Source organism: Westerdykella ornata (genome assembly GCF_010094085.1).
Source record: "Westerdykella ornata strain CBS 379.55 unplaced genomic scaffold EI97scaffold_1, whole genome shotgun sequence".
NCBI classification, from domain to species: domain Eukaryota; kingdom Fungi; phylum Ascomycota; class Dothideomycetes; order Pleosporales; family Sporormiaceae; genus Westerdykella; species Westerdykella ornata.
Window position 1 is genome coordinate 1,707,585 of NW_022986851.1, and position 17,382 is coordinate 1,724,966.

At 52.4% G+C, this 17,382-nt stretch overlaps 5 protein-coding genes across 5 annotated transcripts; all 5 read left to right on the forward strand.

Annotated features, from left to right (window-relative positions):
* Positions 1-74: 74 nt before the first annotated feature.
* On the forward strand, positions 75-1,720 carry EI97DRAFT_409849 (erg10, acetyl-CoA C-acetyltransferase). The gene is made up of 5 exons (XM_033796683.1): positions 75-285; positions 341-390; positions 447-519; positions 570-1,059; positions 1,116-1,720. Exons 1-5 carry the CDS (start codon positions 221-223, stop codon positions 1,632-1,634), a joined length of 1,197 nt encoding a protein of 398 aa, XP_033658755.1. The 5' UTR covers positions 75-220; the 3' UTR covers positions 1,635-1,720.
* Positions 1,721-2,102: 382 nt separating this feature from the next.
* EI97DRAFT_454427 (uncharacterized protein) lies at positions 2,103-3,275 on the forward strand (the record flags this gene model as incomplete). Its single annotated transcript, XM_033800543.1, has 1 exon — positions 2,103-3,275. One exon carries the CDS (start codon positions 2,103-2,105, stop codon positions 3,273-3,275), a length of 1,173 nt encoding a protein of 390 aa, XP_033658756.1.
* A 1,401-nt stretch (positions 3,276-4,676) lies between these two features.
* EI97DRAFT_429276 (cyclin-dependent kinase regulatory subunit) lies at positions 4,677-5,751 on the forward strand. The gene is made up of 4 exons (XM_033797404.1): positions 4,677-4,973; positions 5,026-5,182; positions 5,232-5,290; positions 5,340-5,751. Exons 1-4 carry the CDS (start codon positions 4,873-4,875, stop codon positions 5,368-5,370), a joined length of 348 nt encoding a protein of 115 aa, XP_033658757.1. The 5' UTR covers positions 4,677-4,872; the 3' UTR covers positions 5,371-5,751.
* Positions 5,752-7,587: 1,836 nt separating this feature from the next.
* On the forward strand, positions 7,588-10,486 carry EI97DRAFT_23366 (uncharacterized protein). The gene is made up of 3 exons (XM_033793975.1): positions 7,588-8,675; positions 8,728-9,164; positions 9,213-10,486. The coding sequence occupies exons 1-3, from the start codon at positions 8,049-8,051 to the stop codon at positions 10,192-10,194; spliced, it is 2,046 nt and encodes a 681-aa protein (XP_033658758.1). The 5' UTR covers positions 7,588-8,048; the 3' UTR covers positions 10,195-10,486.
* Positions 10,487-12,067: 1,581 nt separating this feature from the next.
* On the forward strand, positions 12,068-14,361 carry EI97DRAFT_367223 (uncharacterized protein; the record flags this gene model as incomplete). The annotated part of the gene is made up of 3 exons (XM_033795076.1): positions 12,068-12,390; positions 12,441-13,621; positions 13,670-14,361. 3 exons carry the CDS (start codon positions 12,068-12,070, stop codon positions 14,359-14,361), a joined length of 2,196 nt encoding a protein of 731 aa, XP_033658759.1.
* Positions 14,362-17,382: the final 3,021 nt, after the last annotated feature.

The following is a 17,382-nucleotide window of genomic DNA, read 5'->3' on the forward strand; positions in this document are numbered from 1 at the left end:
TGCCTAGCTCCCGGCGGTGAACAATGCTAAAGTGGCGTGCCAATCACTCCTGGAGGGGTCCAGTTGCCCCTGCAGTTGGTCTAGCCTCCGAGGACAGAACGGGTGCCTTTTAATTCCTCCTCCGCTCTGAGGCTTGGAAGTCAATTGTTGTCAACCCTCTTTCGCTTTTGAGATTTCCTCCTCCTCCAGCCTTCGTTCCGCGTCTGAAAATCCATTCATCATGTCTTCTCTTCCGCCAGTTTACATTGTTTCTGCGGCCCGCACGCCGACAGGCATGTTCCTGGGGTATGTTTCCCACACCCCCGCGGTGAACGATTTCCGCCACTGACCCCCGTAACAGCTCGCTTTCAAGTCTGAGTGCTGTTCAACTTGGTTCCCATGCCGTGAAGGGTGAGTGAAGTCGACAAGCCCTAATTTGAGGCTTCATTGGCTTACTGTACATGCAGCCGCCATTGAGCGTGCTGGTATCAAGCCCGAGGATGTTGAGGAGGTCTTCATTGGCAATGTCCTCTCTGCAAAGTAAGGTAATCGCCACAAAATCTGCGAAGCTTTTACTGATTCCCTCTCAGCCTCGGTCAAAACCCTGCCCGTCAAGTCGCCCTCGGCGCTGGCTTGCCTGAGAGCACTGTTGCGACGACGGTAAACAAAGTCTGCGCCTCGTCCATCAAGTCTATAATCCTCGGTGCTCAAACCATCATAACCGGCAATGCGGATATCGTTGTGGCAGGGGGAACCGAGAGCATGTCGAACACGCCACACTACCTCCCCAACATGCGCACCGGAGCGAAGTTCGGCAACCAGACTCTGGTGGACGGTGTTTTGAAGGATGGTCTGACCGATGCCTACAAGAACGAGCATATGGGTCTCCAGGGCGAGGAGTGTGCGGACGACCATGGCTTCGACCGTGAGGCGCAGGACAGCTACTGCATCCGGTCATACAAGAAGGCTATCGCAGCTCAGGAGGCTGGCTGGTTTAGGGAGGAAATTGCCCCTATCCAGGTGTCTGCTGGCCGCGGGAAGCCCCCTGTCACCGTTGACAAGGACGACGAGCCGAACAACGTATGCACGCCCGACTAGGCGATTCTTTTTGATTTGTTCACTAATCACTTTCTCAGTTTAACGAGGCCAAGACACGTACCCTACGCCCCTCTTTCAAGCCAAACAACGGCACCGTCACCGCTGCCAACGCCTCACCGCTTTCCGATGGCGCCGCTGCTCTCGTCCTGGCTTCTGAGGAAGCAGTGAAGAAGCACAACCTCAAGCCGATTGGCAAGATCCTCGGCTGGGGAGACGCCGCCCAGAACCCCTCCAAGTTCACCACTGCACCCGCCCTCGCTATTCCCAAGGCGCTCAAGCACGCCAAGGTTGAGCAGGACGCCGTTGACGCGTTTGAGATCAACGAGGCCTTCAGCGTCGTTGCGCTGGCGAACATGAAGCTCCTCAACCTGAGCGAGGATAAGGTCAATCTCCACGGCGGTGCCGTTGCTCTGGGCCACGCCCTTGGAGCTTCTGGTGCACGGATAACCACCACGCTGCTCAGTGTGCTGAAGGAGAAGAAGGGCAAGATTGGATGCGCGGGCATTTGCAATGGTGGAGGCGGTGCTTCTGCTCTTGTTGTTGAGTCGCTTCAGTGAACATTCCTGAGCTTAAATGTTTAGACTAAAGGAAGTAATTGGACATTTAGAGTGAGTTCTATTAATAAGATGTGATATGACCATCCGGAGCTCGCTGAATACGTTGCCGTGAAAGGAAGATGTCATGCCGGTGACTTCGATCTCACTGCTCTCACAGGAGCGCGAAGCGGAGGTTTCGACTAGGCCCTGGACAATGTATGCGGTTCCCAATTGTTTATTCCGTACGCTGGTATATGGAGAATGCGATTCACACCTCCTCTCCTAAGCGATACCAACATTGTATACTGTAGAAGAGTCGTACATTGTACACACACAATCACGCTCTGGGTGCCGCAACTCAATTCGACATAAAAGCAGCATGCAGTTCCTACCCCTGACCTCTTTCGCAGCCCAACCTCATTCAACCAATCCAGCTAACCTTAAAACACAATCCCACGGTCGCTTACATCAACAACCATCCCAACCAGGATGGCCATTCCCCCCTCCGCCTTCCTGGGCGTCCCCCACGGGCCCTTGAATACCTACGTCCGCTCCCTATGCACCTACCAGCGCCGCGCTGGCCGCGGCCACAGCGTCACGCTCCCCGACGTTCCTGACTTTGTCCTCGAGGCAGAGTCGCCGAGTCAGTCAGCTGGACGTTGGGATGGTAGACATGTGCGTGTTGGGAGTGTGGTGCAAGCTGATGCTAGTATCGCTGAGCTGACAGGTGCGATTGATGGAATGTTGGGCCCTGAGCTGACTGTGAAGGAAAAGGGGAGGGACTCAATGGGGGTTACCGGGTTGGCGATGGGAACTCAAGATCTCGAAGAGCAGGTTGACGGGCAGGAAGGGAGTGAGTGGGAATGGGAGTCGGATGAGTACGACGATGACGAGACTGACGTTTCTTCGGAGTGCTCGCCCGAGTGCGCTCGGGGACCCCAGCGTCCACATCACGAGGATAGGAGCGCTGATGCGAACGGATGCCCAGACCTGAAAGAGCCGATAAAGACTGCAAACGCTCAGGAGACGCCAGTTGACGAGCAGAAGAAGCTCGAGTCGAAGCAGCCAGCGCTGGAGCCGCAGAAGAGCGCTCTCTACGCTCGTGCATATGCGGCATGTATCTTCGAGGATCTCACCGGTAACACGGTCAGGAAGACTGTGGCCGGGGATCCTCAAAGCGTAAAGACGTACGGCTGGGAGATGGTGAGTTCTGAGCAGGTGGGCAATCCTCATCTGGCCATCGCCTTTGATGAGTCTGCTAAAGCGGGCGTCAAGGACCATGTGAGTTTGGTGTATCTCGGCGCTCCCCAATCGGAATTCGAAATGTTGATGAAGAGGATGCTGAACGATGGAAGTTTGGAGGGTGTGAAGGGTTGGACCTCCCGGAATCCGCATGAGGCGTTGGCGCTCGGTGAGTGGGAGTGTCATAACCCTCGTCCTGCTTCTGCGATTGATGCTGACCGTAACGCTGCGCATAGCTCGCAAGAGTGCACCTGCAAAGAGAAGACGAAGCGTGTGCTAGTCTGTGCAGTGAGGAAGGGTGAGGACCAAGTTCTGCCACTTCGAAATGAGACGTTCGTGTGGCGCCCGAAGAGCGTAGAGCAGATCAAGGCGTATGCAGAATTCGCTCGCGATGTGGTTGCCTCGGGCGTGGGCATTTAGGTTGGCGACGATAACACTGGTGCATGACCCAGTCAGAAACTGGCCAGGCAGATGTAGGTTGTGTGTTCTAAGTATGAGGTACCGTGAAGGATGGCCTCAACCGTTGATTGTTGCCACTTTATGGCCAGGGAAGTGGTATCTTCCTTGGTGGCATTTTTGGTATATGCCTTAATGAAATATGTAATCCAGATAGGAAGGATATCAATTTCATCGCGAACGCCTTGCCTGTCTGTCATGACTGTCTCTCATGTCTTCGCATCATAAAGTACACTTCATCTCAACTGTACGGAGGTGTTCCCTTAGAGAGATATGAGAACTGAGAAGTCAAGTTGGGTTCTGCAGAGACGGAAGAGGTTGAGCTATCAAACCTGTAGTAAGATATGAGATGCTACCATGCGTGGGAAGGTTATACAGAGTTCTGCGGCAGATTGCAGACCTGTGTTCTATACAGCGTCCGAAGTTGGTGCCTGACGGAGTTCCCGTAAGTGCGCCAAGGAAATGCTAGTATGTTTAGTCACTACCTTATCTGCACCACAAACCTTCAAACGTGTATGAGTCGCGAAGGTGGGAATACTTTCTCGTGCTTGAAGAACTCAACGGCTCCGGCTCTTCGGCTTCGGATCCAATCGTATTTGAGGATGATGACGGGTCCGTCCTGGCGTATAGCCGGCGTGGCATCGGTAGGTTTGAGATTGAATTGGAACCTAGAGGAAGCGAGAGGAGTTCTGCTGCGTCCGGGTATAGCAACATTGAGTGGCCGAATCCGCCGTTGATGTTTGAGGGGTGTGAGAGGCTGGATGTCGTCGAGGTGGTGTGGTATCGGCTGTTGAGTGGCAATGAAGGAGTATTACGCTTGAGCGAAGTCAAGCGGCATGGAGAAAGGCTCCAGTACGAACCTCATGCGCAATTGATCATGCATAGCTCTAGCGAACAGTATCGCCGACGCGCAATGGTAGAAATTGAGTTCAAAGACTACATTTCGATGCTCCGCTGGGGGTTTGGACAGAAGGTATGAAAGACGATCATTTGAATTGACTCAGAGCTGCAATTTCAAAGATAACTATGCCCCCGACTTGTTGTTGGGATGATTGTGTTGAAAAGCGATCGCTGTGTCTCGTCAGGGCGTGCGTCTCGCGACCCAAGAGTGGACTTTATCACGATTGATGCTTTGCTCTCAGATCAGAATGAAGGCCTACAAAGAGCCGCAACGAAGATTATAAAAAGTTGGAGTGAATAATAATCCATTGATGGGGTTGTACATGTGAGGTTGAAGATTGGATATCTGGAGGATCATCCAAGTGACGTCCGTGCAGCCTCGGAGATTTCGGAAGAACCCCGGTCTTAGCGCTCGGACCAATGGGCGCAAACTCAAGTGCACGCATCAAGGTAAACACTGACTCTGTTTTTGTTCTAACCTTCAGTCAGTTTTCGCCCATCGTTCGAACGTTCGTTTCGCTTCCTGCTTGAAGCTTCTTCCAATCCCTGCGCCTCCCCGCCGATTACAGCCCACTCACTTGCCGGGAGTATCCCACAACCAAAACCCAAGCCCCGCCACGAGCACGCGCCCGCGCTCGACCGGTTGCTAAAGTGCGTTACCATGTCGTACTACTCACGGCGCAATGAGCATCCCCGACCGCTTGAAGATAGGGAAGCCGAGAGACTGGCGGAGTTCAAAGACTCAATCATATATTCAGCAAGGTATGTCTAAAGGCCGAGTACGCGAGAGGCGCATTATTCACAATCGCCTCAGATACTCGGACGACAAGTACGAATACCGACATGTTCAGCTACCGAAGCAAATGCTCAAGGCAATACCGTCGGAATACTTTATGCGAAAGGAGGATGGGTCCAGGGGGACGCTGAAGCTTCTGTGGGAGGAAGAGTGGAGAGCACTCGGCATCACACAAGTATGCAAGGAGTAACTGCTGCATAGCCAACGGCGCTAACAGGACATAGAGTCTTGGTTGGGAGCACTATGAGGTGCATGAGCCAGAGCCACACATTCTTCTTTTCAAGTACGTCCGTTTATGTTTGGAGATATTATGGTCTTACTAACATTCATAGGCGACCCATAAACTACCAGCCGCCGCAGTGATGATGCGCCACCAACTTTCGAGTCGTAGGGCCTAGCCATCCAGGCTCCGCCAGCGCGCGTGCCGGGCCAGTACTCCATCGACCTGGTATTAAGCGAGTGACGAGCGCCTCTCACTGTTCGTTTTTAGCACACCAGGCCATCTCCCGGTTACCATGATATGATTATGGAGACATGGATTGGCATGTTGTTGGGCTGCCTCGGTTGGGAGGAAAGAGGGGGAAAGGAGGAGAAGGGATTTAAGAATATACAGTGCAAATATCTTGGGCGTGAAGGGAGGTCAGGCGAACGTCCGTGTACATAGGAAGAATATACGAGCATCAGGGACCATGGTAGCGGTACTCAACTTATGTAGCTTCACCATGCGTTTTGCCCTTCGAACAATTGTTATGTTGCTAAGTCACGTTTCATGGTCCTAGGACGTTGAGCACTACTTAGGTATATTTACCTACTAGTGCTGACATCCGATCGGCTACCTAGGTGCTCCCGAGCATTCCAGACTCTAGCATTCAACTACATATTACGACCTACAAAGTCCGGTAGCGAGTGTATATTCCGTGTACATATCTCTGCACACTCACTCTATCTGATACGCCGCTAGTGCCTCTTCATATCTGCTCGGGGTTTTTGGTTGCCTGTGCTATCCCGGTCCGCTTTATATATGAGCTGGAACGAAGGATAGATTATACGTTGTTGTCTGATCTGATGGAACAACGTTGGGTTCCGATATGTCAACATTAATATACTATAACCACGCTACACGCTCGTACGCACCTCTACATACACTGCGCTTGCCACTATTGCCAACCCTGAAGACGCCCATTTTGCGGACACACTCTCTATCTCACACCCTCAGCCTTATCGCTAGAGGACGCTTCACAACCAGCTAATCCAGCACACGACTCCCGTGGGAAGATTCTTCGGGCAGTAACCGTGCCGCAGTTATCGCATAAGGCCATATGCATTGCCGAGTAAAGCAGTGGTTTTAACAGGAATTAGACAGCAGGTAGGAGTTGTTCATGCCCTCCACAGTCTTGGCCGCGGCATGGTAGAAACCGTTCCGCATGAAGTTCTGGAACGGATCCCGCAACGGCAAGGCTAGCCGAATCAAGGCTAGTGTTTCCCCGCAAGATCCCGCGTTCTGCAAGGGGCTCTTCTGGGCTCGCATCATCCATTCCAGCTCGACATATCTGGATAAATTGTTCTTAAACAAAGACTGGTCCGCGAGCCTTATACACATTATTATCTACTGCTTCAAAGGCCTGCTATTGGCTTCTTTTCCGTCTCAACTTTGGGTTGAGCCCTGACCATTGTTGCTACACCTCCCTTTCCGGCATGGACAACTCCGCGTCGCTGCTGGATGGATGATAATACTGACTTGTCCAACAAGTAATGGCACACAGGCCATTCGGTACTGATGACGGGAATTGCGCCGTTTGTTCTATTCATCGGTTCAATCGGAAGGGTATTCAATCGGCGACCTCACTTCTGATGAACTCCAGATTGGCGAAATGCCGTCCTGGCAACACTGCTGTGGCTTGAGCTCACCATTCGCTGAAACTTGGGATCACATGGTATCTACATGGCACTGATGTTTCTGCTTACTGTTACCCAAAACGGGAAATCTGTGGAAGGACGGCCTCGTCGGCATGAGTAGCATGAAGAAGCGAAATCCGGGATCTCCTGAATGGGCCTACCACTACATGCTTCGGTGCGGACATATCCTCCAGACGGCTTGACACCGTAGCTTTTTCCCACCCGACTCTGACGGCTGATATTCTCTTCGACCGGTCTCTTTTGGGCATCAAATCATTCCTCCATAGACACATTGGCTAGGCATAACGAGTTCCGGCCATGGGCTGAACCGTGCACACAACATCCACTCTTTTCTCCGGATACCAGTTCTCTGGTTGTAGAGTGCAGGCCTCCCAAATAAAAGATGTGTGTCTCGGTACCAGAATGCTGATACTCATCCGCAGCAGGCTAAATCAGTCTTGTCAGAAGGAGGCTGGACAAAGGTGCCTCCCAAAGACATGTAAAGACACAGAAGGTTTCTCGCTGATCAGGGTAAACTCCATCTTCAGGACGGATACTCATTTACGCAAACCTGACAAAATCGCTGCCAGCAATCATATTTTGGAAATATCGAACTCGCAACCATGAAAAGCTGGTTCCATAGTCACCGCTTACGTACGCAACGGTCAGGTATGCTGCTGAGCATAACAAGAACGAACCATGTCTGACTCTGCGTAGATGGTCAACTTCTTCCCATCAAGAAACAGGACTCCAAAGAGGTTGAGGGCGCTGGACCTCGCCTGCTTCCACTGTCCACCAGGCAAAGCGAGAGCGCTGCAAGACTTGCTGTCTCAAGGACGACAAGCCGACTCTCCATCGAGCGGTATCTGAATGCTCCTCTCGAGGATGAACCCGCGTCTGTCCCTGCTATCAAAGCAGCTCTTCAAAGGCAGTCCTCCGGCAACACTCTCCATGCTCGAGTTCATAGTCACTCTGGCCACTCGAGAGAGAGTTCGTTTGAACAGCAATCCGATGGTAGATGGACTGCGAAAGCACCTGCATCTACAGGGACATCATACAGTCTGGTCTCTAAGACAGACTTAACGCCCGTCCATCGTCGGCGGAACAGATCACGCGCGAATCTGCCGGTTTTCTCCCCTGAAGATATGGAGTACGATGCTGCCAAGATGTCATCGCCGGAACGGCCCACCACGAGTGGAACTGTGGATGTTGAAGAGACCTGGGCCGACCAGATGGAGCATTTCATCTCGGGCTACGAGAAGGCGGCTGACGCGCATTATCGAATGAGGGCCGAGCAAGAGATTGCAAGGATTCAAGACAAGGCAAGGCGGTTAGAAGAGCAGATTCGCAGATACCATGCCGAAATGGATGCTCCTGAACCATTTGTGAGCAGAGTCACTGACGACGTGGCGTACCAGCAGATGGCCTCGAAGCCGAAATTGGCTTGGATCCTAGGCGAAGATGCGTCAGACGCCAAATCCATCGAGAGACCGAAATCAAGTGGGAGTATACTGACAGGCACGACGGAGGCACCCGAACGGCCGACCACAAGCGGCACTGTGGGCAGTGTCCCATCAAGAATTCCACGAAGAACGAAATCCAGCGGCACTTTGGACGCTAGAGTTCGGCAGGAGGTCATTGAGAGAAAAGCCGACAGCGGAGTAGAGCGGAAACCCAGCAAGCGGTCGAAGTTCTACTGCACTTTCTGCCTCAAGCGCTTCCACGGTAAATTGGAGTGGATGCGTCATGAACAGACTATCCACATGCCCGAGGTGAACATGCTCCCTTAGTGGAAATTGGACCCTCACAGTTAACGTATACCAGGAACTCTGGGTCTGTTGTCCTCGGACAGGAGAATTTCCTGAACGGTGTCCTTTTTGCGCGAAGAGCAACCCAAGTCCATCACACCTTGCCGACCACAACTATCTTTCCTGTCAAGAGAAGCCCCTTTCGGAGCGTACTTTCAGCCGGCAAGATCATTTTCTGCAACACATTTCCCAAGTACACAAAGTCAGCCCGGGACAAAAGCCAGTTCGCCTGACTGAACTGCTTACAGCCTGGAGACATCCATTGCCCTTGAAAAGGGGTCACCAGGCGCTGCACTGCGGGTTCTGCGGCACCACCTTTGTGTCGTATAGGGAGCGCACTGAGCATGTCAGCAGACATTTCTTGGAAGGATTCGACATGATGTCTTGGTGGGATGAGCGGGTCAGCCATGAAGTGCCAGACCCGAGACCAAGTGAAGCCATGCGTCGTAACCCGTAAGCTCCAAACGCTTCTACATCCGTTTCACTCACTGAAAATCATAGTAATCTACCGCACAAATGCTTATACTGCGAACGAGTATATGAGAGTCTTGCAGTTGCCCAGAAACTACACTCAGTCTGCACTATGTGGTCGTGTAGCTTCCTCCCAGGAATGCAATATACGATCTACCCGGCCGGTTCCAAAGACAATATGCGAGCCGTCTGTTGCTACTGCAATGATAATCTCGTCGAGGGCGCAGGAAAGGTCAAAAGCGCAGTGTTGAAGGAACATATCAATCAGCACAACTTTCGGAAGTGTAATCAGAGGCTCTATTTCTCGGGCCAGCGGTTTCGACAGCACCTGCAGGACAGTCATAAAACCAGCTATGACGGGACACTATCCGCCGGTTGGCCTCTGCTGCTGAAATCATGCCGAAGATGCAAGCCGTCCGTTTTTGAAGCCCTCGCGGGATCAGTCGAGGCCAGGCGAGCATATACCGATCCCGGAATGACTGGAGCCAAGCCGCTGCTACCCCAACTACCAGTGCCCAAGTTGAACTTCATGGATCTCTCAGAGACACCTCTGCAGCCAAAGGCGCCGAAGCGGAAACTGCGTCGTAAGGCATCGGCGCAAACGGTGCCCGAGGGGAAGAGTCGGGAAATTCGCGACTCTACGCACATCTTCACGCGAGCAGCAACCGTTGAACTCGTATATGGGAAAACTGCCTCCCCTTCACCCCGTCTGGACGGGATGCCTGGGGGAGGCCCATCGTCGTTCCAACACAAGCCTGGGTTCCCTCAATCGTCACTGCCTGTGGACGGAGTGAAGGCGTGCCCACAGTTTTATCGACGCAGACTGGATGCGTCGACGCGGAATCGAGTTTACATCAGGCACGGAGACGATGGAGCGCTCTCCACCAATGCGCAGAAGCTGTTCAGGAAGGTGCCCGGAAGTCTATTCGGGGGACTGGTGCTGCACAGCTCGCTGGTAGGAGCCGTGCCAGTGAGGATGACGAACTCGGTCGACATCTATTCCCTTCATTAAATGCTTCTTGCATTTCCTGGGAATATATCGGACAAACTTTGTACCTATGCTCCTGGAGAGGACGTCACTATTACTTGCGGGTATCTGAGACATCTATCTTGGAACCCACTGGACCTGCATCGCACGTGGCTACGGCCCTTCGCCAACCCTATCCCGTTACCGCTCCTTCCGCTCACCCTAGATTACACAGTACATCGGCCAAGTTCGGTCCAACCAGCGATGGCGGCCGTTGTCGGTCACAGGAGTCATGTCCCGGCTGACAAACCGTCGAACCGTACTTTGGGTCCTTGCCGGTGTGGTTGACGTGCTCGTCTCAGCTGGGCCTCTCGTTGGCTGAGGGAGATGGATATTTCGTAAGGTGCTCCGCTGATAGACATGCACATCGTTCCATCTTGGAGGTTTGGGAGGGTTGGGCCAGCTAGGAGGAACGGAAATACTGTACCTAAATATTTCCGTCTTCTCTGCTTCCAAGGGATTTCAGCATCGAGTTTTCACTCCCTACTATTGAGTTGAGGGAACAAGAGAGTGTTGGAAATAGTCGGCTAGTGGTTGGTTGTACCTTGGTACACAGTAACCTTTCAAAATGCTACCTGAACGTTATCTCCGAGTAGCCCCGCCGCTCGTATTCGGACAAGGGACTACGGGCAAAATCGGAGCGGAGCGGAGAGGAGAGTCTATGCGTTCATTTCCTTGTTATTTCCCTCCCATCGCAATCCCATGCCGAACTCCACATACAAAAGTCGCGGAAAACGGCGAGGAACCCAAAAGCGGTGTGGCCATGTCTTCCCCAGAGCCATCAGCGCGTTGATCCTTTGATGAACCCACACTCGATGACAGCATTTACGGGCCGTTGGAATGGTGACGTGCAGGGTCGCCCAATTCTTCGTACCTAAGAGCAATTCGCTGCTTGGCTGGGAGCGAGAACCTTGGAATTTCTGGGGGATTCGCACTTTATCAGGCCCTTGAACGGATGAGCAATCTTTTTACGATTCCATACGGATAGTGGGGGCCGCGGCGTTGTCATTGGCTTGTAGAGGATCTTATCGGCTCTCATTCTGGGGTTGTGAAAGCTAGCCGCTTCGGGTTGGGCCGTGTTCGATTCGCCCAAGTCATCACGTAATCGGTTTTGAGCAAGCCTGGGAGCCCTCTACGCCCAAAGCGTTGCCAGGCACATGTCTGAGAAAGAACCACCAGGCGCCATCCTCAAAAAGACTCCACCAGCGCTCCCATCAACCTCCCACTCCCTGATTTCCCACCCTCACCACCGAAATATAGCTCTGCTCGCACCCCTCGACTACGCGGTTATGCCCTTGCCGTCCTTCGATATTGCTTAATCAGGTCCTGCACCTCTCTGTCCGTCGCCGGCCTCCGCCCTCTGTCGTCCTCTTCCGCCCAGTTCAATGACGGCACGCAGCATCCACTACCTCATTCTCCTCGCTGCCATAGCTGGCAATCTGGGTCCTTGAGAGCCTTCGCCCCGCCCTCTGCCGACTTGCCACACTCGAAACAGTTTACTTTTTTACAACCTCCACTTTATCCTGTGGCCTATTTATGCAACCCACGCGATAAGCCCCAACCTCCGTCTCCCGATTCGGATCCTGCTCTACAGCACCTCGTGTGACTGGTGCGTCCCTACTTGTTCCTCTCCCCTTACGTCTATACCAAGACAAAACATGCCCAGAGCTAGCAACGGCTTACCTGCAGAGTATCAGGCAGATAGCCCAGCCTGCTGGCCCGACTAGCCCCCATCGAGCATCCAGTCCCCCGACCTGCCGCGTCCTTATCTCGACCCTACCCTATCGTACCTTGAGCAGGGGACCTCTCAGATACCGCCGCCATGACGACCGCCGTGGCTATACAACCTGCGATGCCCATGCCACGGCAGGCCCCCATCCCCATCGCTGCCGCCCGTTCCCACAAACCGCACAACCAGCAGAAGCCTTCACCGGGCAAAGAGAACTTGGTTACTGGCAAGCCGCTGTCGCATGTTACGCCCATCATCAACAAGAGGAGGGAGAGACCCTGTGACGCTTGCCGAAGACGAAAGAGTCGCTGCGTCATAAACGAGGGCCGCAAATTGTGTGTCCTTTGCGAGTTCCATAAGCAAGAGTGCACCTTCGTGCAGAGTCCACTCCCCAGGAAGCGCAAGGTAGTCGACGACGGGAACAAGGATTCGCCCAACAACCAGAAGAAGAGGTATGTTTACCCTCTTCTCTGGCGAACGGTAAGCTAATTCAAGTTGGTAGATCGGTTGAGACAGAGCCGCCTCCGCTCGCCTTAACGACTCCTACGATAACGGCTATTGCGCCAAGCCCTCCCCCACCCCAGAGGTCGTTGTCCAATCAGCACGCCGTTCAGTTGGGAGAGACTTTGGGACTGCAGAGCCGTCAGCATAGCAGATATATCGGTTTAAGTTCTCCTTTTGATTCTCTGCTTATCGGACTGTCCCATTTTGATACCCGCAACGAGTCCACCTTCGACCTTGGTACCCTCCGTCGAGTCAATGACCATGAATGTTTCATCATGCTGCCCGACGAGAACACCCAAGACTATGCCGAAGAGGCCGAGACTCTGAGGCATGTTGAACAGCTTGTCCACCCGCATGGACCGGCTTTGCTTGACCTTTATTTCCAGATTGTGCACCCCAACTTTCCCATTATCCAAAAGCATCTTTTCGTGGAGCGGTATCGAACTGGCGACCGAACCTTTTCCCCTTGCCTGATGGCAGGCATGTATATTCTGGCGCTGAACTGGTGGTCGTTTGATCCGAAGCTGGCGGCCCACCCCAAGCCCGATGCGACAAAGCTGGAAGCTGTCGCGATGAAGTCGCTCTCCCTCGCGATGGAGAGACCCAAGCTTTCCACGATCCAAGCCGGTCTGCTGCTGTTGCAGCGCCCCGAAGCAGATTCATGGAGCCTGACGACGCAGCTCGTGGCAATAGGCCAAGAGTTGGGGCTCCACCTTGACTGTTCATCGTGGTCCATTCCGCTTTGGGAGCGTGGCTTGCGCAAGAGAATCGCCTGGGCCCTGTACATGCAGGATAAATGGAGTTCGCTAATCCACGGACGTCCATCGCACATCTTTAGCGCCAACTGGGCGGTAAAGCCGATTACTGAGGATGATTTTCTTGAGGAGGACGACGGCTATGAACATAGACAGGAGGAGACTGAAGAGGAGAGGGCGGAGAACCGGCGAGGGCAGGAGCTTTTTGCGCAAATGATCGGTCTCACCATGATCATGGCCGAGGTCATGGATACCTTCTACACGCAGACGGCGATCCAGGATTTCGCAAATGCAGGCAAGAACTCGACGTCCTTGATTCTGTCCCGCGCGAAGAACGTCCAGCTTAAGTTGAGGAAGTGGCACGAGGAGTTGCCGAAGACGGTTAAGATGAGCGCCAATACCAATGGCAAACTCTCTTCAACTGGTGGGTCTGCCCTAGTTCTGGAGGTTAGCATATACTCACAATCCCTAGGCTATCTGCACCTTGCGTACTTCGCGACAGAGATCACCTTGCACCGCCGCATAGTGCAATCCCTCGATCCTTCGACTCATGACCCGTATGGCTTCTTCATGTGTCGCAGTGCCGCCAAAACTCGCCTCATCTCTGCCATGGATTTTGTCAACCGCCTGAAGCCAGAGCACCTCCAGGCGTTCTGGTACTTTGCGTCCAAGATCAACTTCACCCTCATTGGCACCTTTGGATCCCTTCTCTGGGCCACTGCTCCTACTCAGGAAGAGGCCGAATTCTACAAGACCCGTCTAAGAGAATACCGCTGGACTCTCAGCGTGAGCAGCAAGCGTGCACAATTTCTCGACTACGCCGTCCAGATGCTCGACGCCAGCCGCGCAATGTTGCACAACCTCGCGGAGAAGCCCAGTCTGGCGCAACAGATCAGCAACGCGGGGGTGCCGCCGTCGGCACCTGCGCGTTCTGCTCCACCTTCGTCGGCTATGGGTCCTCCGGAGCGCCAGCAATCCAGCGATGCTGAGCTGCAGGACCACTCGGACTTGAAGCGTACGGAGTCGAGTGGCAGTTTCCACGGCTTTCGAAACGAGGCGCTCGAGCAGTATCTTGGACAGGCGGGGAGTGTGACGGGTTCCGCCTCTGGAACGAGGACAGCGGAGGGGAGTGTGAGGGGCGATGTTACTCCCAGGTCGCAGTAAGGGTGTCGTGTCGTATTTCTTTCTTGAAGTGGTGAGAGGCAAGCGGTTCGAGGGAGATGGAAGATTGTGCTGTTTCTGAATGTTTGGGTTGGAGCGTGCGTCGCGTTTTAGCAGGGTAGAACTCTCGAGGGTTTTGGGATCCGCGAGCTGCAAGTTTCAGACTGGATGATCAAAATTTTGATGCTCTTATTTGTTTGGCGCCTGGGTAGGTGCGGGAGTACGGTATAGGACGGATTAGAAATGAGCCAGGATGATTGAATGAGGAACGAGAGTTACGATTTCACTTTGCATGCGTTTTGTGAGTGGGAAAGGAGAGGTGTGAAGAGGATGAAGGTTGATGGCTGTGGAGTTGAGGATGGATTAGTGGATGGGGTTTAGCGCCGTGATGATGCTATGGGTCTGGGGGATGGCGTGGGATGGCGCGTTTGCGACTTCAAGTCTACGAAGTACATGTGAGACAGTTTGCCTGGATGTGGAAGGTGGGCACGTGGATTGGAGAATCGGTGAGATCGTGGCGATATATCAACGAAAGAAAGGAAGTGTTGAATGAGGAAGGAGGGCACGTGAACGCATCTTTGAGAGGCATGTCCAGGTGGTTAAGAAGTGAGATCAATTCGAAAAACCCCCTGGAGTATTCTTGCTTTTTTACGTTCCGCTTTTTCTTACTTTTACTTGCACGGGCAAATTGCGCTCCTGGAAACCCCCGTTGGCTTTCTAGAAATACTCTTGGGCGAGGTCGTTATCTCTGGGATGAGCAGAAGCGAGAGGTACGCGGTTTCTCAAGGGGTCTCATACATATGGAGAGGGTTTGATCCATGTGTGCGCAGTTCGTTTTGTTTAGGGGTGTGGGGTGGTCGAAAAGGCGTGTCGGAAGTAAGAGGGATTGTTTTGCGCAAGGGGGATACGACGGCTTTGTCGAGCGTCGCGTGCATCAAACTACGTAAGGGAGGACCACGTAAATGTAGTCAGGTAAGCGGTGACGGGGACACAGCTAGAGGAAGCGTCTAAAGCCAAATACCGTGGATGTTGAGGTGCTAGCTCTACTTTTTCCTCTTGCCTCTCTTACCCTTCGTGTACGTGGAGGTAGAAGAAAACAAGGGAATTGCGAGATGATGTGGTGAGATAGAGAAAAATAGTGCTCGTGAGCTATGTTTGTAGCAAGGGGGATAGGGGAGTTGGAAATTGTAGCGGGGGAGTCATATGTTTATGAGGTTTGCGTTTTTAGGGTGTGGAAAATGGATTGCTGGAGACATATGTCTAAGGAGTTTGTTTTCTTTGCGAGTGAAACGCTGAGGAGAAACTTATACATATTACGACAGCCGCGTATAATGTTGTTTTTCACTGGCAGCTATAATCGAAAAAGGAAGTGAAAATGTTTCCCTGCTTCTCCTACATTGTTGATGCCCTTTCGATGTTTTGCGGCTGCTGCGTGAGATGTGCAGCTGCGGTTGAAGCAGATAAGGGCGGCATGTGAAAGTGCTGGCTGTGGCAGAGGGGACATTTACGGGCTATATAGACCTTCCTCGAGCTTCACGTTCCTTCTGCATGAACTTGCCTTTATAGGCTGAGGTTTTTCCAAAACAGATGATGGCGGAATTGATGTCCAAAAAGGATGTCCAAAAAGATGTAGAGGGGATCGGCATGTGTTGAAAGCGACCCGGGAAAAGTTTATGTTAGTGAGGGTCATCTAGGTTGTAAAAATCAACAGGAAAGCGAACATGTTTCGTGCTCTTGTGCATCATCCCTTTGGCGTCAAAATTGTTGCAGTTGCTTAGCACGATCTGCAGGTAGTGTACATGTACAGAAGGGGTCACGTAACTTATTAAGAGGAGAGATATACAGTACAAATACTCCTATTTCCCTACTTTCAGCACGCAAGTCTGCTTCATGATGAGGCGTGTTTGCGATTGCCTGCGTTCTTAAGAGAGAATAGAAAGAAAAAAAAAACTAGAAGAGCCTGAGAGAGTTGTTGCATGTTCAAGAGTTTCTAAATCGGCTCGCATTTCGTCTATAAAACCAACGTTCACTCGTCGATACTTGGGGCATTCCTTCCTATGCCGGAGAATCAATAAAACGTCGAGCATGTTCGCCCCGTCTTTGGCGTCCTCGATTATGGCGTCTACTCAAGGGAGCCGTCCGTTAGGGGTAGATATCAAGGGAAACGGAATGCACGTGGCGGCTTGCGAGGGGAGTATATAATCTCCCTAGTCTCTCTTCCTGATCTTCCTTCTGCGCCGATCGCTCCACTAGTGTGCATCAGAGCGAAAAAACTCGAACGTCTCCCCAATGGTCCAGAGGAGTCCGTGAAGGAAAGCATGTTAATCCTCAAAGGTGCTGGTTCGTACCTCTATGTTTGGAGGTGAAGACAGTCACGGTGGTCAAATAAGGGGAGAAAGGCGAGAATAAGTGGTGAGCGCAAAGTCCTTGGCCGAGGGTGCCAGGTGCGTTTTAAAATATCGAAGAGTTTATAGTCAATGTTGAAGTGCAATTGCCTTAGGGGTGTTTCCCCAGGTATGTCATGTCATGTTTAGCTTGTTTGTTGGATGTTGTGATGCGTAGCGTCTGTTAGGATTAGCAGGTGGTCGTTTGGAGCTCTCATGCCAGGATCGCTTCATTCCAAAACTATCTAGTTCGAAAGCTGTATGTTTTCAAGCATGGGAAAATGTAGGAGCTGTAAATTAAGGCGACGACGGGGCCCCGTGAACGCTCTCAGGAGTATGTAGGATAGGGCACGCGTATATATATCTCCTTCTTTGCAACTCTGCGCTCCTTCTCTACGCACTGCATCCCTCTCTTCAAGGAGTCTCTTGAAGACAACAATGTAGTCGATGAATATTCCTAAAAGGCTGTAACCGCAACCGAATGCAGGCTAAAAGGCCTATGTGAATCAACTCAAGAGCTCTGCAGGAAAGTACATATATGGAAGCAGTTGAGCTTAAAAAACCACGCAACGCCGCTAACATGCGCGTAAGCCTTCTAGGCCTTGAAATATAGTATTGTTAAGGCATGTTGCGCGGTCGT

Coding starts and splice junctions, on each gene's coding strand:
- EI97DRAFT_409849 (XM_033796683.1), top strand. CDS start 221: ATGTCTTCTCTTCCGCCAGTTTACATTGTTTCTGCGGCCCGCACGCCG. Junction 286..340: donor CCGACAGGCATGTTCCTGGG/GTATGTTTCCCA, acceptor CCCCCGTAACAG/CTCGCTTTCAAGTCTGAGTG. Junction 391..446: donor TGGTTCCCATGCCGTGAAGG/GTGAGTGAAGTC, acceptor CTGTACATGCAG/CCGCCATTGAGCGTGCTGGT.
- EI97DRAFT_429276 (XM_033797404.1), top strand. CDS start 4,873: ATGTCGTACTACTCACGGCGCAATGAGCATCCCCGACCGCTTGAAGAT. Junction 4,974..5,025: donor TCAATCATATATTCAGCAAG/GTATGTCTAAAG, acceptor CAATCGCCTCAG/ATACTCGGACGACAAGTACG. Junction 5,291..5,339: donor CCACACATTCTTCTTTTCAA/GTACGTCCGTTT, acceptor TAACATTCATAG/GCGACCCATAAACTACCAGC.
- EI97DRAFT_23366 (XM_033793975.1), top strand. CDS start 8,049: ATGGAGTACGATGCTGCCAAGATGTCATCGCCGGAACGGCCCACCACG. Junction 8,676..8,727: donor AGACTATCCACATGCCCGAG/GTGAACATGCTC, acceptor AACGTATACCAG/GAACTCTGGGTCTGTTGTCC. Junction 9,165..9,212: donor GAAGCCATGCGTCGTAACCC/GTAAGCTCCAAA, acceptor TGAAAATCATAG/TAATCTACCGCACAAATGCT.